General features: G+C 36.8%; 1 protein-coding gene across 2 annotated transcripts in view; it reads right to left on the bottom strand.

The window, feature by feature from the left end:
* Positions 1–5,409: 5,409 nt before the first annotated feature.
* The window catches only part of LOC128228641 (integrin alpha-8-like), a 64,943-nt gene continuing 55,351 nt past the window's right edge, over positions 5,410–15,001 (bottom strand). For both annotated transcript variants that reach the window (XM_052940066.1, XM_052940076.1), the window contains exons 22-29: positions 13,455–13,544; positions 13,204–13,300; positions 12,756–12,905; positions 11,625–11,801; positions 10,451–10,570; positions 9,568–9,678; positions 9,280–9,405; positions 5,410–8,671 (exon numbers count right to left, since the gene is read on the bottom strand). In XM_052940066.1, the coding sequence (XP_052796026.1) occupies positions 8,552–8,671; positions 9,280–9,405; positions 9,568–9,678; positions 10,451–10,570; positions 11,625–11,801; positions 12,756–12,905; positions 13,204–13,300; positions 13,455–13,544 (991 nt within the window). In that variant the 3' untranslated portion in view covers positions 5,410–8,551. The remainder of the gene's footprint in view (positions 8,672–9,279; positions 9,406–9,567; positions 9,679–10,450; positions 10,571–11,624; positions 11,802–12,755; positions 12,906–13,203; positions 13,301–13,454; positions 13,545–15,001) is intronic.

Here is a 15,001-nt window from a genome sequence, read left to right as displayed (position 1 = left end):
GAATATTCGAATATTCGATCGAACGTTTAGTATTCGAATGTTAAAATCGGTATTCGAATATTCGATTATTTTTTTCAAAAAATAATGATATAAACCTTGAGTCTTTAGGGCAGTTGTTGTGTTTAAAATTATATTGTCTTGTTTTTACAACAATACGCATCTTGTGCCTGAGGCGTTAACGAGATGACAATCGAGTGTGCGTCATGTGTCAATTAGGGATCGATCGTAGGGTACTATAAACAGTGTCCATAATTGTAAAATAACTGGCTATTAGGAAGTGACATCAAACAAGTTTAATTGATTTTCAGTTCTTTTAAATGACCATGCCAATTAAGAATTTAAGGAAGCGGCCTTCACACCCTCTTGTCAGTTTCCCTGCCAATTAAGCTGAGCAATATTGCTCAAATCGGTGATTGATATTATACGCTGAAAGTAGATACCACTTCATTCCTTCAGAATATATGTTCGCAAAACATTATAAGTTAAACTTATTATTATTATTATATATTAGATTTGTATTTCTTAACAACGTAAAAGATGCCAGCCACATCTGAAGTATGGACTTATTTCACGCGCTCTGTTGACAAGAAATCTGTCACGTGCAAACTATGCAGTGTGAGGTTGTCGTACATGGGCACGACGACTAATCTCTGGAATCACGTGAAGGCTAAGCATCCGAGTTCTCAAAGCGGCCGAAATGCGCAAGCGCCAAGCTACTCTAAAGGTGCCCAAACACGAGCTGGTGCAGGATGTTACAACCCGATGGAACATCACGCATGCTATACTGGCCCGGCTGAACGAGCAACGCCGCGTCCTGTCCGACCTCATGCTGGACACTCGGGTTACCCGGAAGGCCGACCAGCACCTGTCGTTGAAGGACGGCGAGTGGACCGTCGTCTCCGAGCTGAGTGACGTACTCAGTCATTTGACTGAGACGACTTCGTATATGTCAACGGAGAAGAACGTGTTATGCAGTGAAGTTTATCTCATCGTGACAAGTCTTTTGGACAACACACTCCGTGCATGCGAGGCTGATTCCCATGTCGTCAAGGAAGTGAAGGGTGTTATTGCTGCTGAGCTTCACCGCCACATCCACCCTAGTCCTTGCCGCTCTATTGGACCCCCGCTACAAAGACCTGGACTTCCTGTCAACGGAACAGCGGCGCTACACGGAAGACGCGCTCGAGAGTAGATTGGACGATGTTCCATTTCGGTTGCCAACCCCGACGAGAGTGCGTCAACACCCTCCAAACGACCCCGTCTTAGCTTCATGGTTCCAAGGACGACCAAGACGGCTAACGACGAGCTGCGTCGGTACCGGCACGAACCTTCCGACGAGGAGGCCACTCCACTTGCATGATGGAAAAAGAACGAGGGACGCTTTCCTCGCGTTGCACATGTTGCTCGCCAACTGCTTGGGATACCTGCGACGTCTGTGCCATCAGAAAGAATTTTCTCCTGCGCCGGACTCATTGTTAACAAACTTAGAAACAGACTGTCATGTGATCTTGTTGATAAGATAATATTTCTGAATAAGAACAAGGCCATCATATGTGATGATTTTATTGATGAGTGATTTCATTGAATTGTATGTGCTTGTTATGTGCTTGTTATGTGCTAGATATGTATTTCATATGTCGATGTAATAATATTCGACACGCTGCTATGTATTGTATTGTATTACGATAACACTAGAAACATTCGACAGATAAAGAAGAGGGTATCGTGGTTTATAACTAAAATTAATAGATAACTATAACTTTTTAAAGATTCAATTTTTATCGAATATTCGAATATTCGATCGAAAGAATTACCGAATATTCGAATATCGATTTTGCCATTCGTTTGCATCCCTAAAAAATATATATCACATGACGCGTGTCATTCCGACACATTGAAAGAAACGTAACAACACGCTGTCCACCTTGTATGACACACTTAACTAAATTGTGTATTTGTACTTAAATTACCATCTTTAAAGCTTTTTTCAAGCTCGATTACATTAAGTATCCAGTGTTTTAGTCATGTACTCTCGGCATTATTTAATACTTGGTATGACCACCATTTGCTTGGATGACCGCCCTGCACCGGCTGCGCATGGACAAGACGTAATTTCGACAAGTGGCCCGAGAAACACGGTTCCACTCCTCCATGACAAACTGTTCCAATTGCCTCAGATTCTGTGGAGCTCTTCTTCTGACAGCCTTACCGACTACATCCCAGATATGCTCAATCGGACTGAGGTCCGGTGAGCGGGATGGCATTGGCAGAACATTTACCCTGTGAGCAGCTAGAACAGCTGCTGTGCGACGTGCTGTGTGGCAAGGTGCCCCATCCTGTAACAATCGCATGCCTCTATTATTCCGTATATGAGGAATACAAACGGAAAGCAAAATCTCATTAATGTACCTGTCAGCATTTAAATTACCGTGAATTCTGACGGCAACAGTTTTTGTGTTCATTGACATCCCTACCAAATCATTACGGAACCCCCGCCAAATGGTGTCTTTCCGACTATACAGCTATCTCTGAATCGTTCATTTCTCATTCAGTAAATTCGTACACGACCATCTTTATCGTATAAATTAAAGCGTGATTCATCGGTAAATAATACAGCCGCCCAGTCCGCTCTGGTCATTCGTAAGTGACGACGAGCCCAGCGTAAACGGCTTAGTTTGTGCTGATCAGTTAAGATAATCCCATGAAATGGGCGTCTGCAGCGTACACCATTTTCCCTTAACCTTCTACGCACAGTCTGGGCGCTGATAGGGCGTCCATGCGTTCCAACTGTTACCCTCGATGTATCAGTAGCTCGACGTCGCCTGTCTTGAAGGTGTGTATTCAGAATGTTTCTGTCCTGATTTCTTGTAGTAACTCGTCCTCTTGGCTGGCGTGGCAGGTCTCGGACAAAGCCTGTCGTTCTGTATTTACGAAGCAAACGTATTACTGATGTGCGGTGCACGTTCAGCATTCTTGCAACCTGAAAATGAGCGAAATTTGCAGGTTTCTGAAAATGGCCTAAGTTATATCTAATATCTTTTTTTTTAAAGTGTGATCGAAAACGAAATTATAATGACTGGCAAAAAATAAGTAAACGAACACTTACAACATTGTAACTAGCACCACCTTCAATTAGACCAATCGCTCTTGCTCTTTCTTGGTTTGACAGTTTCGGCATTTCAAAAATATTTCCTAATAACTGATGCAAATGTCAATGTCCATGAATTTAACCGTTTATTTTTAGACTACTTAGAAAGTACATGTATTACTTACCAGTAAGCACAAGTTTCACGTGCACCGCGCCTCTAAAAACGAGTTCTTGGAAAAATAAAATCGATATCCACATAAGCAATTAAACAGTTATTTATCTTTTTTTTGGGGGGGGGGATAAATATAAAATCACATTAAAATATAATAATAACAGTGATTATAAAAACGAAATTTAATTTATTATAAATTTGCAAGAATACAGTTAATAATGTGGAGTACTGAATTGTTGGCTAAATTTGCGACTTTGAAAAAAGGGTTTCATTGGATAACTAATAAAATATGTTAACTTTTAGACTTATTTTATGGTAAATTTTATATCAAACAATGTCCTCTGTATTAATCTATATTTCCTGAAAATATTATTCAGTTCCTTTCGGTAGTTTTAAAGTTATTGCGAAAATGCTACTGGTAGCGTTAGAAAAGTTGTTAAGTGTCCCGGGCACCGTCTATATATACCATACTACTGTCTATATATGCCCTGGTACCGCCTATATATGCTTCGGGTACCTATATATATATATATATGCCCTGGTACTGTCTATATGCCCTGACACCGTCTATATATGCCCTTGTACTGTCTATATATGCCCCTGGCATTATCTATATATGCCCTGGTAATGTTTAAAAATGACCTTGTTAGTCTATAAATGCTCTTGTCATGTCTGTATATGCCCCCGGTAAAGTCTAAATATGCCCCAGTTACATGTACGTCTTTATATGCCCTTGGTACTGTCTATATATGCTCCCGGTTACATCTCTCTATATATGTATATATATATATATATATATATATATATATATATATATATATATATATATATATATATATGTGTGTATATATACCGTCTATATATATATATATATATATATATATATATATATGCCCCTGGTACCGTCAATATATGTCCCTTGTAACCCTGGTCCTGTCTATACATGCCTCTGGTAATGTCTATATATGCCCCAGGTCCCGTCTATATGTCTCTGGTAATGTTTATATATATGCCCCCGGTATCATCTATATACAACCCTGGGAATGTCTATATATGCCCCCGGAAACATTTATATATGCCCCTGGGAATGTTTATATATGCCCCCGGTACCGTCTATATATGCCCCTGGGGCTGTCTATATGCCCCCGGTACCTTTTATATATGCCCCTGGGACTGTCTATATATGCCCTGGCACCGTCTATATACGCCCGAGGTACAATCTATATATGCCCTTTGGACTGTCTATTATATGCCCCCGGTACCATCTATATAATATGCCCTTGGGACTGTCTATACATGCACCAGGTACCATCGAGTTATGCCCCTGGGACTGTCCATATATGCCCCCGGGCACCGTCTATATATACCCCTGGAACTGTCTATATATGCCCGAGGTACAATCTATATATGCCGCTAGGACGGTCTATATATGCCCCCGATACCATCTATATAATATGCCCTTGGGACTGTCTATATATGCACCAGGTATCATGTATATATGCCCCTGGTGTTGTCTATATATGCCCCAGGTACCAACTATATATGCCCCTGGGACTGTCTATATATATGCCCCTGGTACCATCTATATATGCCCCTGGGACTGTCAATATATGTCCCCGGTACCATCTATATATGCCCCTGGGACTGTCTATATATGCTCCAGGTACCATCTATATATGCCCCTGGGGTTGTCTATATATGCCCCAGGTACCATCTCTATATGCCCCTGGGATTGTCTATATATGTCCCGGTACCATCTATATATGCCCCTGGGGTTGTCTATATATGCCCCAGGTACACTCTCTATATGCCCCTGGGATTGTCTATATATGTCCCGGTACCATCTATATATGCCCCTGGGGTTGTCTATATATGCCCCAGGTACCATCTATATATGCCCCTGGTGTTGTCTATATATGCCCCCGGAAACATTTATATATGCCCCTGGGAATGTTTATATATGCCCCCGGTACCGTCTATATATGCCCCTTGGATTGTCTATATATGCGCCAAGTACCATCTATATATGCCCCCAGTAATTTTTATATATTGCACCGGTGCACCCTCCCCCCTGAAGCTGCTAGTTCTTGTGACAATTAATCTCTTTGTATCAGTCTTCAAATAGTCGGGCTAATAAAAACAAATACTGTTTACAAACATATAATAATATCTTTATTACTAAAATGACAAAACAATACAAAATGCATAGAATAATTTTACATATAAACATACTTCTTTTACATTTGACATCACTCTGGTGTATAGGAAGAAAGTGTGTATCAATTTTTAGAACATTGTGTAATAACATGTTGATTGGCTTGTCAATGTAATGTTAATTTCTTTTGACCAGTGAGAAGGCAGTATTTCTCAAGTTTACCAAAACATTTATTTCAGGAAATCAGCAGTCAGTCAATATTGATTTAAAGCAGATATTTAGTTGCTAGTTTACACAAGAAAATGTTGACCACAATTGTTTTTAAAGTAGGCATTTATTTGTGTAAGTAAATTCTAATAACCTTAAACCATTACTAAAAATGTTTTGACTTGATTTGGGGGTCAACTATTTGCATTATAATATAAAGTCTTTTATTTCTACAGAATGAACATGTTGACTTCTCTATCAATTCTGCAAGCTTTATAACTGCCTAGCTTTTTAACAATAATCTTACAATAAAACTGCCTTAAAAACATATTAACGAATCAATATTATTGATGTTGGTTTTTTGTATAATATGTTTTATTCTAGTCCATGACATTTTAATTGTGCTTTCAAACATTCCTGGAAATAAACTTCTATTTAATCAATTGGTATACAAGTTTATAAATTATCAACCGCATAAAAACAGCCTACTCCATAAAAACAATACATTATTCAGTATAAAGGCTGGTACTAAATGAACAAACGCCTATTCAAAAACATAATAAACTAAAAATGAAAAAGGCTTTTCAGGCATTAAAATTAATTCTTTAAATACAATAAAGCTTTTGATTCAATGTTATGGTAAATTAATGTTCAATGTTGGAGATATTTTTTTTAAATAAATGATGGAACAAGTAAAATGACACACATTAATATCCATTTTCCAATAAAGCAGTGAAATCGTAGAAAAATCAATATGTGAATATGGAAATAACTTTTTAACAAATACCTATCTATTTTATGAATAATGTCAAAACATTCATTGGTCTTTGACCAAATAGTCACTCAAGCAAGCATTATAAGTTGTACAGCATTTTGAAATAATTGTGGTGAAAATGATGACGGCATTTTATGGTCATATGAACAAGTCATGTATCCAATTTAATTTCATCCTAAAATGTATGAATGAATTATATATTTTTTAGAAGTATACATAATCTATTTAACATTAAACTAGAAAACAGTCTGTCAAATGATAGTATTTTCATTAGGTGTTAAGGGCCCTGTTAAAGGCCTAGTTTAAGCCTTCTATAAGTGACCCCCCCCCCCCAAACCATGTATTAGTTTACAACCTCTGTTAATTGATCTTAATCTTATTGCCTAATTGTCTTATCAGATCTCCAATCTGAGTATCCTGCTGTGCAGTTTTGGATGTGTTATTATATAAGTGGACCCTAAATGGCCCTGAGCCAATAAACGAATACACAGGAAATTGGCCCCTACTGTGACACCAGTGCAATTAGCAGGGGATGCACAGCAGGGGATTATCATGCCAAACATTCCTTAAACTAGGCCTATAACAGTTTATAAGGTCAGACATTGATTTTCTTTTAACAATTATAACACATCGACAAAAACTTGAATTAGCTCTATAACAAATGCAATAGTTGGACCTCTTTTTGAAATACACCAGATTATCTGAAAATTTGTTGAGTTAACTGTTCAAGATGACAACTCTATTTATCTTCAACTTCTACAACAGTACAACAATAACTTTCACATGAATATACAACAACAAACTTTGCCTATATTATCACAATACATTATAAATAAATAAAATGAAATACATAGTAAATTTGTCATCCAACAAATCATGTTATCAGCAATTTCATAATTACATTGCGTCCATCCAATATATTTGCCATGAATTTCTTCAAATTGTGCCAAAAATATCTTCTTTAATTTGCCATGTTCTTCTTTTAAGGGTTTAACGCTCACACACTTAATTCTTATTTTTTTCATACTGCCATTTTTCATATGAGCAATAGATGATTGATGTCCACATATTTAATCAATGTTACTGTATGAACATGTGCATATACTTTATGGCACTCATTGGATTACCTTGTATATACTCTGTCTGTTGCTATCATAACAGACAGTGGGATCTCATGTCTTATTGTAACTACCATATATATGTATTATAAATGGGTGTTTAAATTTTCAATAAACTCACAGAGTCATAAACATGAAAAATACTTACAGAATAATGTATTGTACATCACATATATAAAAGCATTATCAACAACAGCACCAGGGTGTTAAACATAAATGTCGAAACTTACATGATATGTAAGTCACTATTCATACCATTCATTTCAAAAACAATGCAGCTTAATAACTTTATTAATGTCCTGCTGAAAGAATCAATAAGAAATAAATAAACAATTTTCAGCAATCATATTATTTTTTAAAAGAACTTTGGTAGCTGGTGAATGTCAGTTAGATTTTGTTTTAAATATCCATGTCATACTGTGGAGAGTATGCCATAATGACACTTTCAACACACTGCTTGATAAGGCTCGAAATCACAGGCACATATTGTGTCCATTTATGATGGATTTTCAGCACATTGCAACATTAAACAATGCCTAGAGATAATAGGTCTGCAGGACTAATGATCCAATCATTGCAGACCTTTAATGTGTGCGGTATTCATCGACCAAGTGTAATTGTCTATGTAAACAGATGAACACATCTATACTTCTCCATCATGTATGTTGTATGCAGACATTGTTTATGTATACATGTAGCCCACTTACTTACGTATACAATTACTTATGTATACATGTAGCCCACTTACTTACGTATACACTGAGTTATGTATACATGTAGCCCACTTACTTATGTATACAATTACTTATGTATACATGTAGCCTACTTATTTGTAGCCCACTAATTTTTCTGTCACTTGTCATGTACATTTTATTCAGACATTGTTTATGTATACATGCAGCTCACACTAACACATTTCCTCTATTCTGTCACACTGTCAAGCATACTTTTGAATGCTTTTTTTCAGAAATAAGCATCCCATTATGGAGACAAAATTCCAAACTTCAGCCGTCTTATTAAGCGATTATACCTGTCATTATGTGTATTTGTATTTAGAATCTGGCACTCGATCATTGACAGGACTAAAATCCCCATTTTGAGCTGCTGATGTAAGAAAAGCTCTCTCCTCTGGTCGGCGGCGACGGAAAAACCCACACTGGAAATAACACAACAATTATTGTTCAAACACCATTAATAAAAAACTTAATCAGTGCTTTTCTTACAGTATAAAAGGGATAAAGTTTACAAAGTCATATCAAAATCCCTTTCTACCACTGATTATAATCATGAAAATACTCAAGTAAAATAAAAATATAAACTTTCCAACTGGAGTTGTAAACAGAACTCAGATAAATGATTTATCATTTCATAAGCTACAATTTTTATGATTCAACTCAATAAAAAGAAAAACCAACTACAGGTCAATTCAGAGTTGAAGCCTTAGCAACCAGAGTTGAAGCCTTAGTAACTCCAGTTGAAGCCTCAGCAACCCCAGTTGAAGCCATAGCAACCGGAGTTTAATCTTCAGCAACCCTAAGTTGAAGCCTAAGCAATTCCAGTTGAAGCTTTAGCAACCCCAGTTGAAGCCATAGCAACTGGAGTTGAATCCTAAGCAACCCACGTTGAAGCCATAGCAACCGGAGTTGAATCCTTAGCAACCCGCGTTGAAGCCTAAGCAACCGGAGTTGAAGCCTTAACAACCCATGTAGAAGCCTTAGCAACCTGAGTTAAAGCCTTAGCAACCAGAAGAATCAGTGCACTTACCCACCACAGTAGAACAATCAACAACAGTAGAACAAGAAGGCCTGCTGCTATGGAAACTCCGATAATCCATGGTTCTATACCTTTCCTTTGCGGATGTAATCTTTCAGGGTTTACATATGTTGATATCTGGAAATTACAATAACAAAATTTTAGAAGGTTACACATACCATCCACTTAATGACAGACACCCTATTATTTAAACAACAAGTGACAGGTACTATAAAGTTAAATATGTAAAAATATTTTAAAAATGTTCACTGGCCTAGATTGTAAACAACAACAGCTCACCTCATTTACAGACAAAGAGAGAGTGCTGGAGGCTATCTTCATCTTAAACGGCATCGCTAAAACCTCAGCCTTCGCCTTGGATACGAAGTAAAATGGCTGCTGTAACTTTTTCTGGAAAAAATTGGTGTATGTATAAACATGTATACACATCAAAATTAATTCACAAAATGTAAAAGAACATGAAATTAAATGTGATTTGTAAGACCCTTCCATAAAACCTAAAATACCTTGTATATATCATTATATGAAGCAAAACAACATAAATATTGTACTGCGGTATAAAATCGGCTTACTGGTATTTGGCTGTATCTTATTATTTCTGGTCATGCAGACATATGCAATTATCGATATGATCTTTAAATGTAACCAAAGTGTCCAGCAAAACATAAAAGTCAAATGTAAACAACATGAATGAGAAAAACGATATATCCTTAAAGAAAAACAACAAATACAAAATAGTTCAGATCTTGGCTCTGATGGTGATGTTAACACTTTGACATGGCTTGATCTCACCAATGGTGCACAGTACATGGACACAGCCTATCTGTGGTGGTTGTAAGCTTATTTATAGTCACACTCGGGCTTTGCCCATTCCGCAAGTGTTTCGATAAAATTGTAGGTCATTTTATGTTTTTTGGAGCATAGTGCACAGACATAATGTAACCCTGGTTCTTTAACTAGCACCAGTGTATAGCACTATCAAACATATCCCCATTTAACGTCCCTCCTGGAAGACTATTAATAGTTGTTTAGTGGTGCGACGGGGAATCAAACCTGCGACCCCTGTATAAACAGTCAAGTGTGTTACCACTAGACCACGGATGCGCCACAACAGCCTATCTATGCCCCTGACCCTATACAAATATTCAAGATGTGAACTCACATGTACAATTGTGCTGGTCCAGATCTTTGCTCTGATGGTGATGTTGACACTCTGATATGGCTTGATCTCCCCAATAGTACACTGTACATGGACACAGCCAAGCTTTCCCTCCTCACATTTCTGTTAAAAACAACAACAATAAAATGACTTCTATCACATCAATTACATATCAAAGAGATCAAATCTTTCAAATCTTTCCATTCAAGAGAACAGAACATTTTAATAATATAACTTTGTGACATAATGTCTTTTGACAATAAATATATACAGTGGAAACTCACTAAACCGGACAAGGTCTGGACTGGGCAAAATTTCCGGATTAGTGAGGATTCCGGTTTAGTGAGGATTTGATGTACGGAGTAAGTTTACTCAAAATATTAGCTGAGTTAACCTTTAAAGGCTTTTGTCGTCTAGGGACAGTTCGATTCTCCGACGTTTAGACGGAGGTTGAGACATGATTAAAGCACTTGCAAAAGTGATAAGCATAATTAAAAATTTATGCGTTTTTATAATCATCTTTTTTCCAAGTCTTGAAATAAAACAATTCGTGTAATTTAATGCTTGTTTAGTATGTTTGATAGTTTAATAAACGCACCGTTCTAATTTGATTCAATCATAGAAATCTTTAGATAAAACAACCCTCCAAAATGATCACTAAATAACCGTTTCTAGTTCTTTATTTTCCGCAACAAACAAATAAATGTTTCAATCAATTTTCTTTTCACAAGTTTGATTATCGTTCAATTATCGCGCGACAGTCAATCCACAGCGCAATCATCATTTTCGATTATCGAGTTAACACAACATCACAGGTGTAATACTTAACGACGCACCGGTCGGCTGTCGAAACAAAGTGTTACGCGATTCGCGAATTTCTAATACACAAAATTATTTTGACATGTTTGAACAAATAAACGTCCGGTTTTGTGAGGTAAAATTACGTTGACAACTAACAAATTTTCTCGATTTATTGTCCGGTATCCGGAATTCCGGGGTTCCAGTTTTGTGGGGATTTTTTTACATTGAAAATAGAAGGGGAAAACCGGGACTCTGAAAAAAGTTCGGTATCCCGAGGATTCCGGTTTTGTGGAGATCCGGTTGAGTGAGTTTCCACTGTATCTACAAAACACTTCCTATCTTTAATGATTACACACAACAAAAACAAAATACTCACAATTGTCTTAAGTTCCCTGGCAGCCCTTGTCTGTACATCTCTCTTATCCGGAGTATCATCCCCTGTAGATTGCCCGGTTGCCTCCCTTTTGTGGCGTTTTACCTGAGATGTGTCCCCTGTATCCCGCTGGTCAATTATCACAGTGTCAGAGTCAGGGCCCTCTGAATATTTGGTGTACTGAAAATAAATAGCACAGTAAGCACATGAAAATTCAAACAAACCTAATCTTTTAGTCTTGAATTAATAAAAGGCAGCAGCTTTCTTTAATTCATCTTCATCTGAAAACATGCATGTTATCTCTTCACTATTCTTTGTATTTTTCATGGCATCAGTCATCAGTATACACTCATTGAATGGCTTGGATGGTTAGTCTGTCTCTGGGCAAAGACAATTGATATTTTGCCAGAAGGCAGATATTCACAGTTTTGTTCAGCCATATACAGGAGATACTAACAGTTTTGTTGAGCAGTGTACATTAGATACTAACAGTTTTGTTGAGCAGTATACAGGAGATACTAACAGTTTTCTTGAGCAGTATACAGGAGATACTAACAGTTTTGTTGAGCAGTATACAGGAGATACCAACAGTTTTCTTGAGCAGAATACAGGAGATTCTGACAGTTTTCTTGAGCAGTATACAGGAGATACTGACAGTTTTGTTCAACAGTATACAGGAGATTCTGACAGTTTTGCTCAGAAATATATAGCAGATACCTTGTTGAGGAATGATATGAGATACTCACTGTTTTGTTGAGCAATATACTGAAGATACTGACAGGTTCGTTCAGCAATATACAGGAGATTCTGACAGTTATGTTGAGCAATATACAGGAGATTCTGACAGTTATGTTGAGCAATATACAGAAGATACTGACGGTTTTGTTGAGCAGTATACAGGAGATACTGACAGTTTGTTGAGCAATATGCAGGAGATACTGACAGTTTTGTTCAGCGATATACAGGAGATACTGACAGTTTTGTTGAGCAATATACAGGAGATACTGAAGGTTTTGTTGAGCAGTATACAGGAGATACTGAAGGTGTTGTTGAGCAGTATACAGAAGATACTGACAGTTTTATTCAGCAATATATAGCAGATACTTTGTTGAGCAATATACAGGGGATACTCACAGTTTTGTTGAGCAGTATACAGGAGATATCTGGTCTGGAAACGATGGGCGTCTGGTCCATATACAGAAAGTTGAGGCCATTCTCATCCTGACCTGGCCAGTCGATGGTCAACATGGCCGTCTTCACGCCAGTTGGGCCACGGTTATTCAACTGGGATGAAAATTTTGGATCATTTTAAGAACTTGTAGGAAAGATCATGAAGTAAAAGATCATAGATGGATACATCTATATTGCTTATATGTAAAAATCAATGATCAATATGTTTGTTTAGACTTTGATTAAAGCACAATAGTTTAAGTGACTTTTATTTGTAATTATACTTAATGTTTATGACTCGACCACCTAACCCATGTTGTCAATACAATCACATGTCAAACTTCGGCTACATAAACGGTTGTATAAATAAACATACTGATGTAATAATACTTTCCAATCAACAAGCACTCACAAAGTATCGATGTTCAATGACCGGCCCCTGCACCCCTTTTTGCCGATACTGTCGAACATCAGACTCGGTGTACACAAACTGCTCTGGTACGGGTTTTCTGAAATAAGTTATCAGTTAAGCATTTCACATTATATTTAATATTTGGCAAATAATTTTAACATAAGAAGAACATATGAAAATAGCTGTCAATTATTTTTTCTTTTATAACCATCGAGAAGGGCATAACAGATTAATGTTCCTCCTGTACTAACCCTCCAATTCTCAGGTTGGCAGCTTGCTGGAGGGGAATCTTAATCTCAGCTACGTTGTTCCGATAATCAGAAATATTCTCAGCATTGGAGCTGAAATAAGTGAAATAAATAATCATTGAACCCAAACAATGCTGTCATTAAAATTTAATCATAAACTAAATGCTAAGGTGTCAAGTAAATAAGCTGAATGGAACATTGCATGCACATGTTCACTCTTTCATAGAAAGAAGCATTCTTGTTGAATCTAAATATAACAATTAGCAGATCTGGTCTGTGAGGTAAATTGTATTTCAGGGACCACATTTACTACCGGTAACACTTTAAGCTGGATCCGTACTCACTTATGTCTAGAGTCAAGTTTAAGACTCAGACTAAGAAAAGTGAATTTAAAAAAGTTACAAAGTATCTTTAATATATTTATTGATGACAAGAGATGTGTTTATATTTTAAATTGTGTTAGTTCAAACATATGCAGCAGTTTTTTTACCATTAATGCTCATCAAATAGCAATTTTAAAACGAAATAAAGATTTTCTGTTTTGAGTCATAATCTCAAACTCAGGCTTAACAGGTATTGTATACAAGTTAGTGAATATAGACCAGGGAGATTGAGTGAAAACTTTAACAAGCTAATCTTAAATTTGATGGAAAAATTCTTCATGATAACCATTCCTGATTCCAAATTTAATGAGACTATAAACTACACATCTTTCATCAAATAAGACCAAACAGACATTCCACTCATGTTTTGCTAACAGCACCATTGGTGATCTATGAAAAAGCTAAAATATCTTGTGCATAGCTGTCCACCTCCTGACCACAATCAGGTTAACAATGACACCCCATTCATACAACAAACACAAAAAAAGAGACCATGGGGCTATGTACAATCACCAGAAACTAGGGATGGAAGCGAATATCCGAGTATCCGGATATCCGGATATCACGCAAGTACTCGGATACCAAAATGGGTATTCGAATATTCGTTAAGAATTAAAATTTCAATGAAATAGCTTAGCAGAGACATAGCAATTGTTATAAAACTTTTCAGATGAAATATTTCAGGTGATCAACAGTGTCTGTCGCGAAGCGGTATGTGTCACAAATCGTCTGCTAATTGGGTGTTTGCACAAGGCGTGATACAATGACAAGTGTTGTTTTATGATCTCAGATGTGCTTAATTGACACTAATTGGCCCTAGTTGATATTAAACGGATTGATCATTAATCGGTAGGAATTGATCGTCCAATCAGAAGTTAAGGGTTGTGCAATCAAAGCTATTAATGGCCAATCGTATTTTTGATGAATATGCATGAAGAACTTATTGCTATCTGAACAATAAATACAAAAACAAATTTGTTTATCTTTTCACTTTTCAAACAAATTTCCATCATTTTGCATCTTGTAATTGTGTTTTAAATTATTAATCGTCATTCCTGTATCACGACATTGACTTCAACTTTTTATCTTTTCCGCAATTATATCCTTCATTACAAAACACCGCAGAAATTGTAGGTATTGCATTAAATCAAACAATGTAATGAAATC

The sequence above is a fragment of the Mya arenaria genome, chromosome 1 (assembly GCF_026914265.1).
Source record: "Mya arenaria isolate MELC-2E11 chromosome 1, ASM2691426v1".
Classification (NCBI taxonomy): domain Eukaryota; kingdom Metazoa; phylum Mollusca; class Bivalvia; order Myida; family Myidae; genus Mya; species Mya arenaria.
Note: the sequence above shows the minus strand (reverse complement) of the source record. Positions and strands in the feature narration are given on the sequence as shown.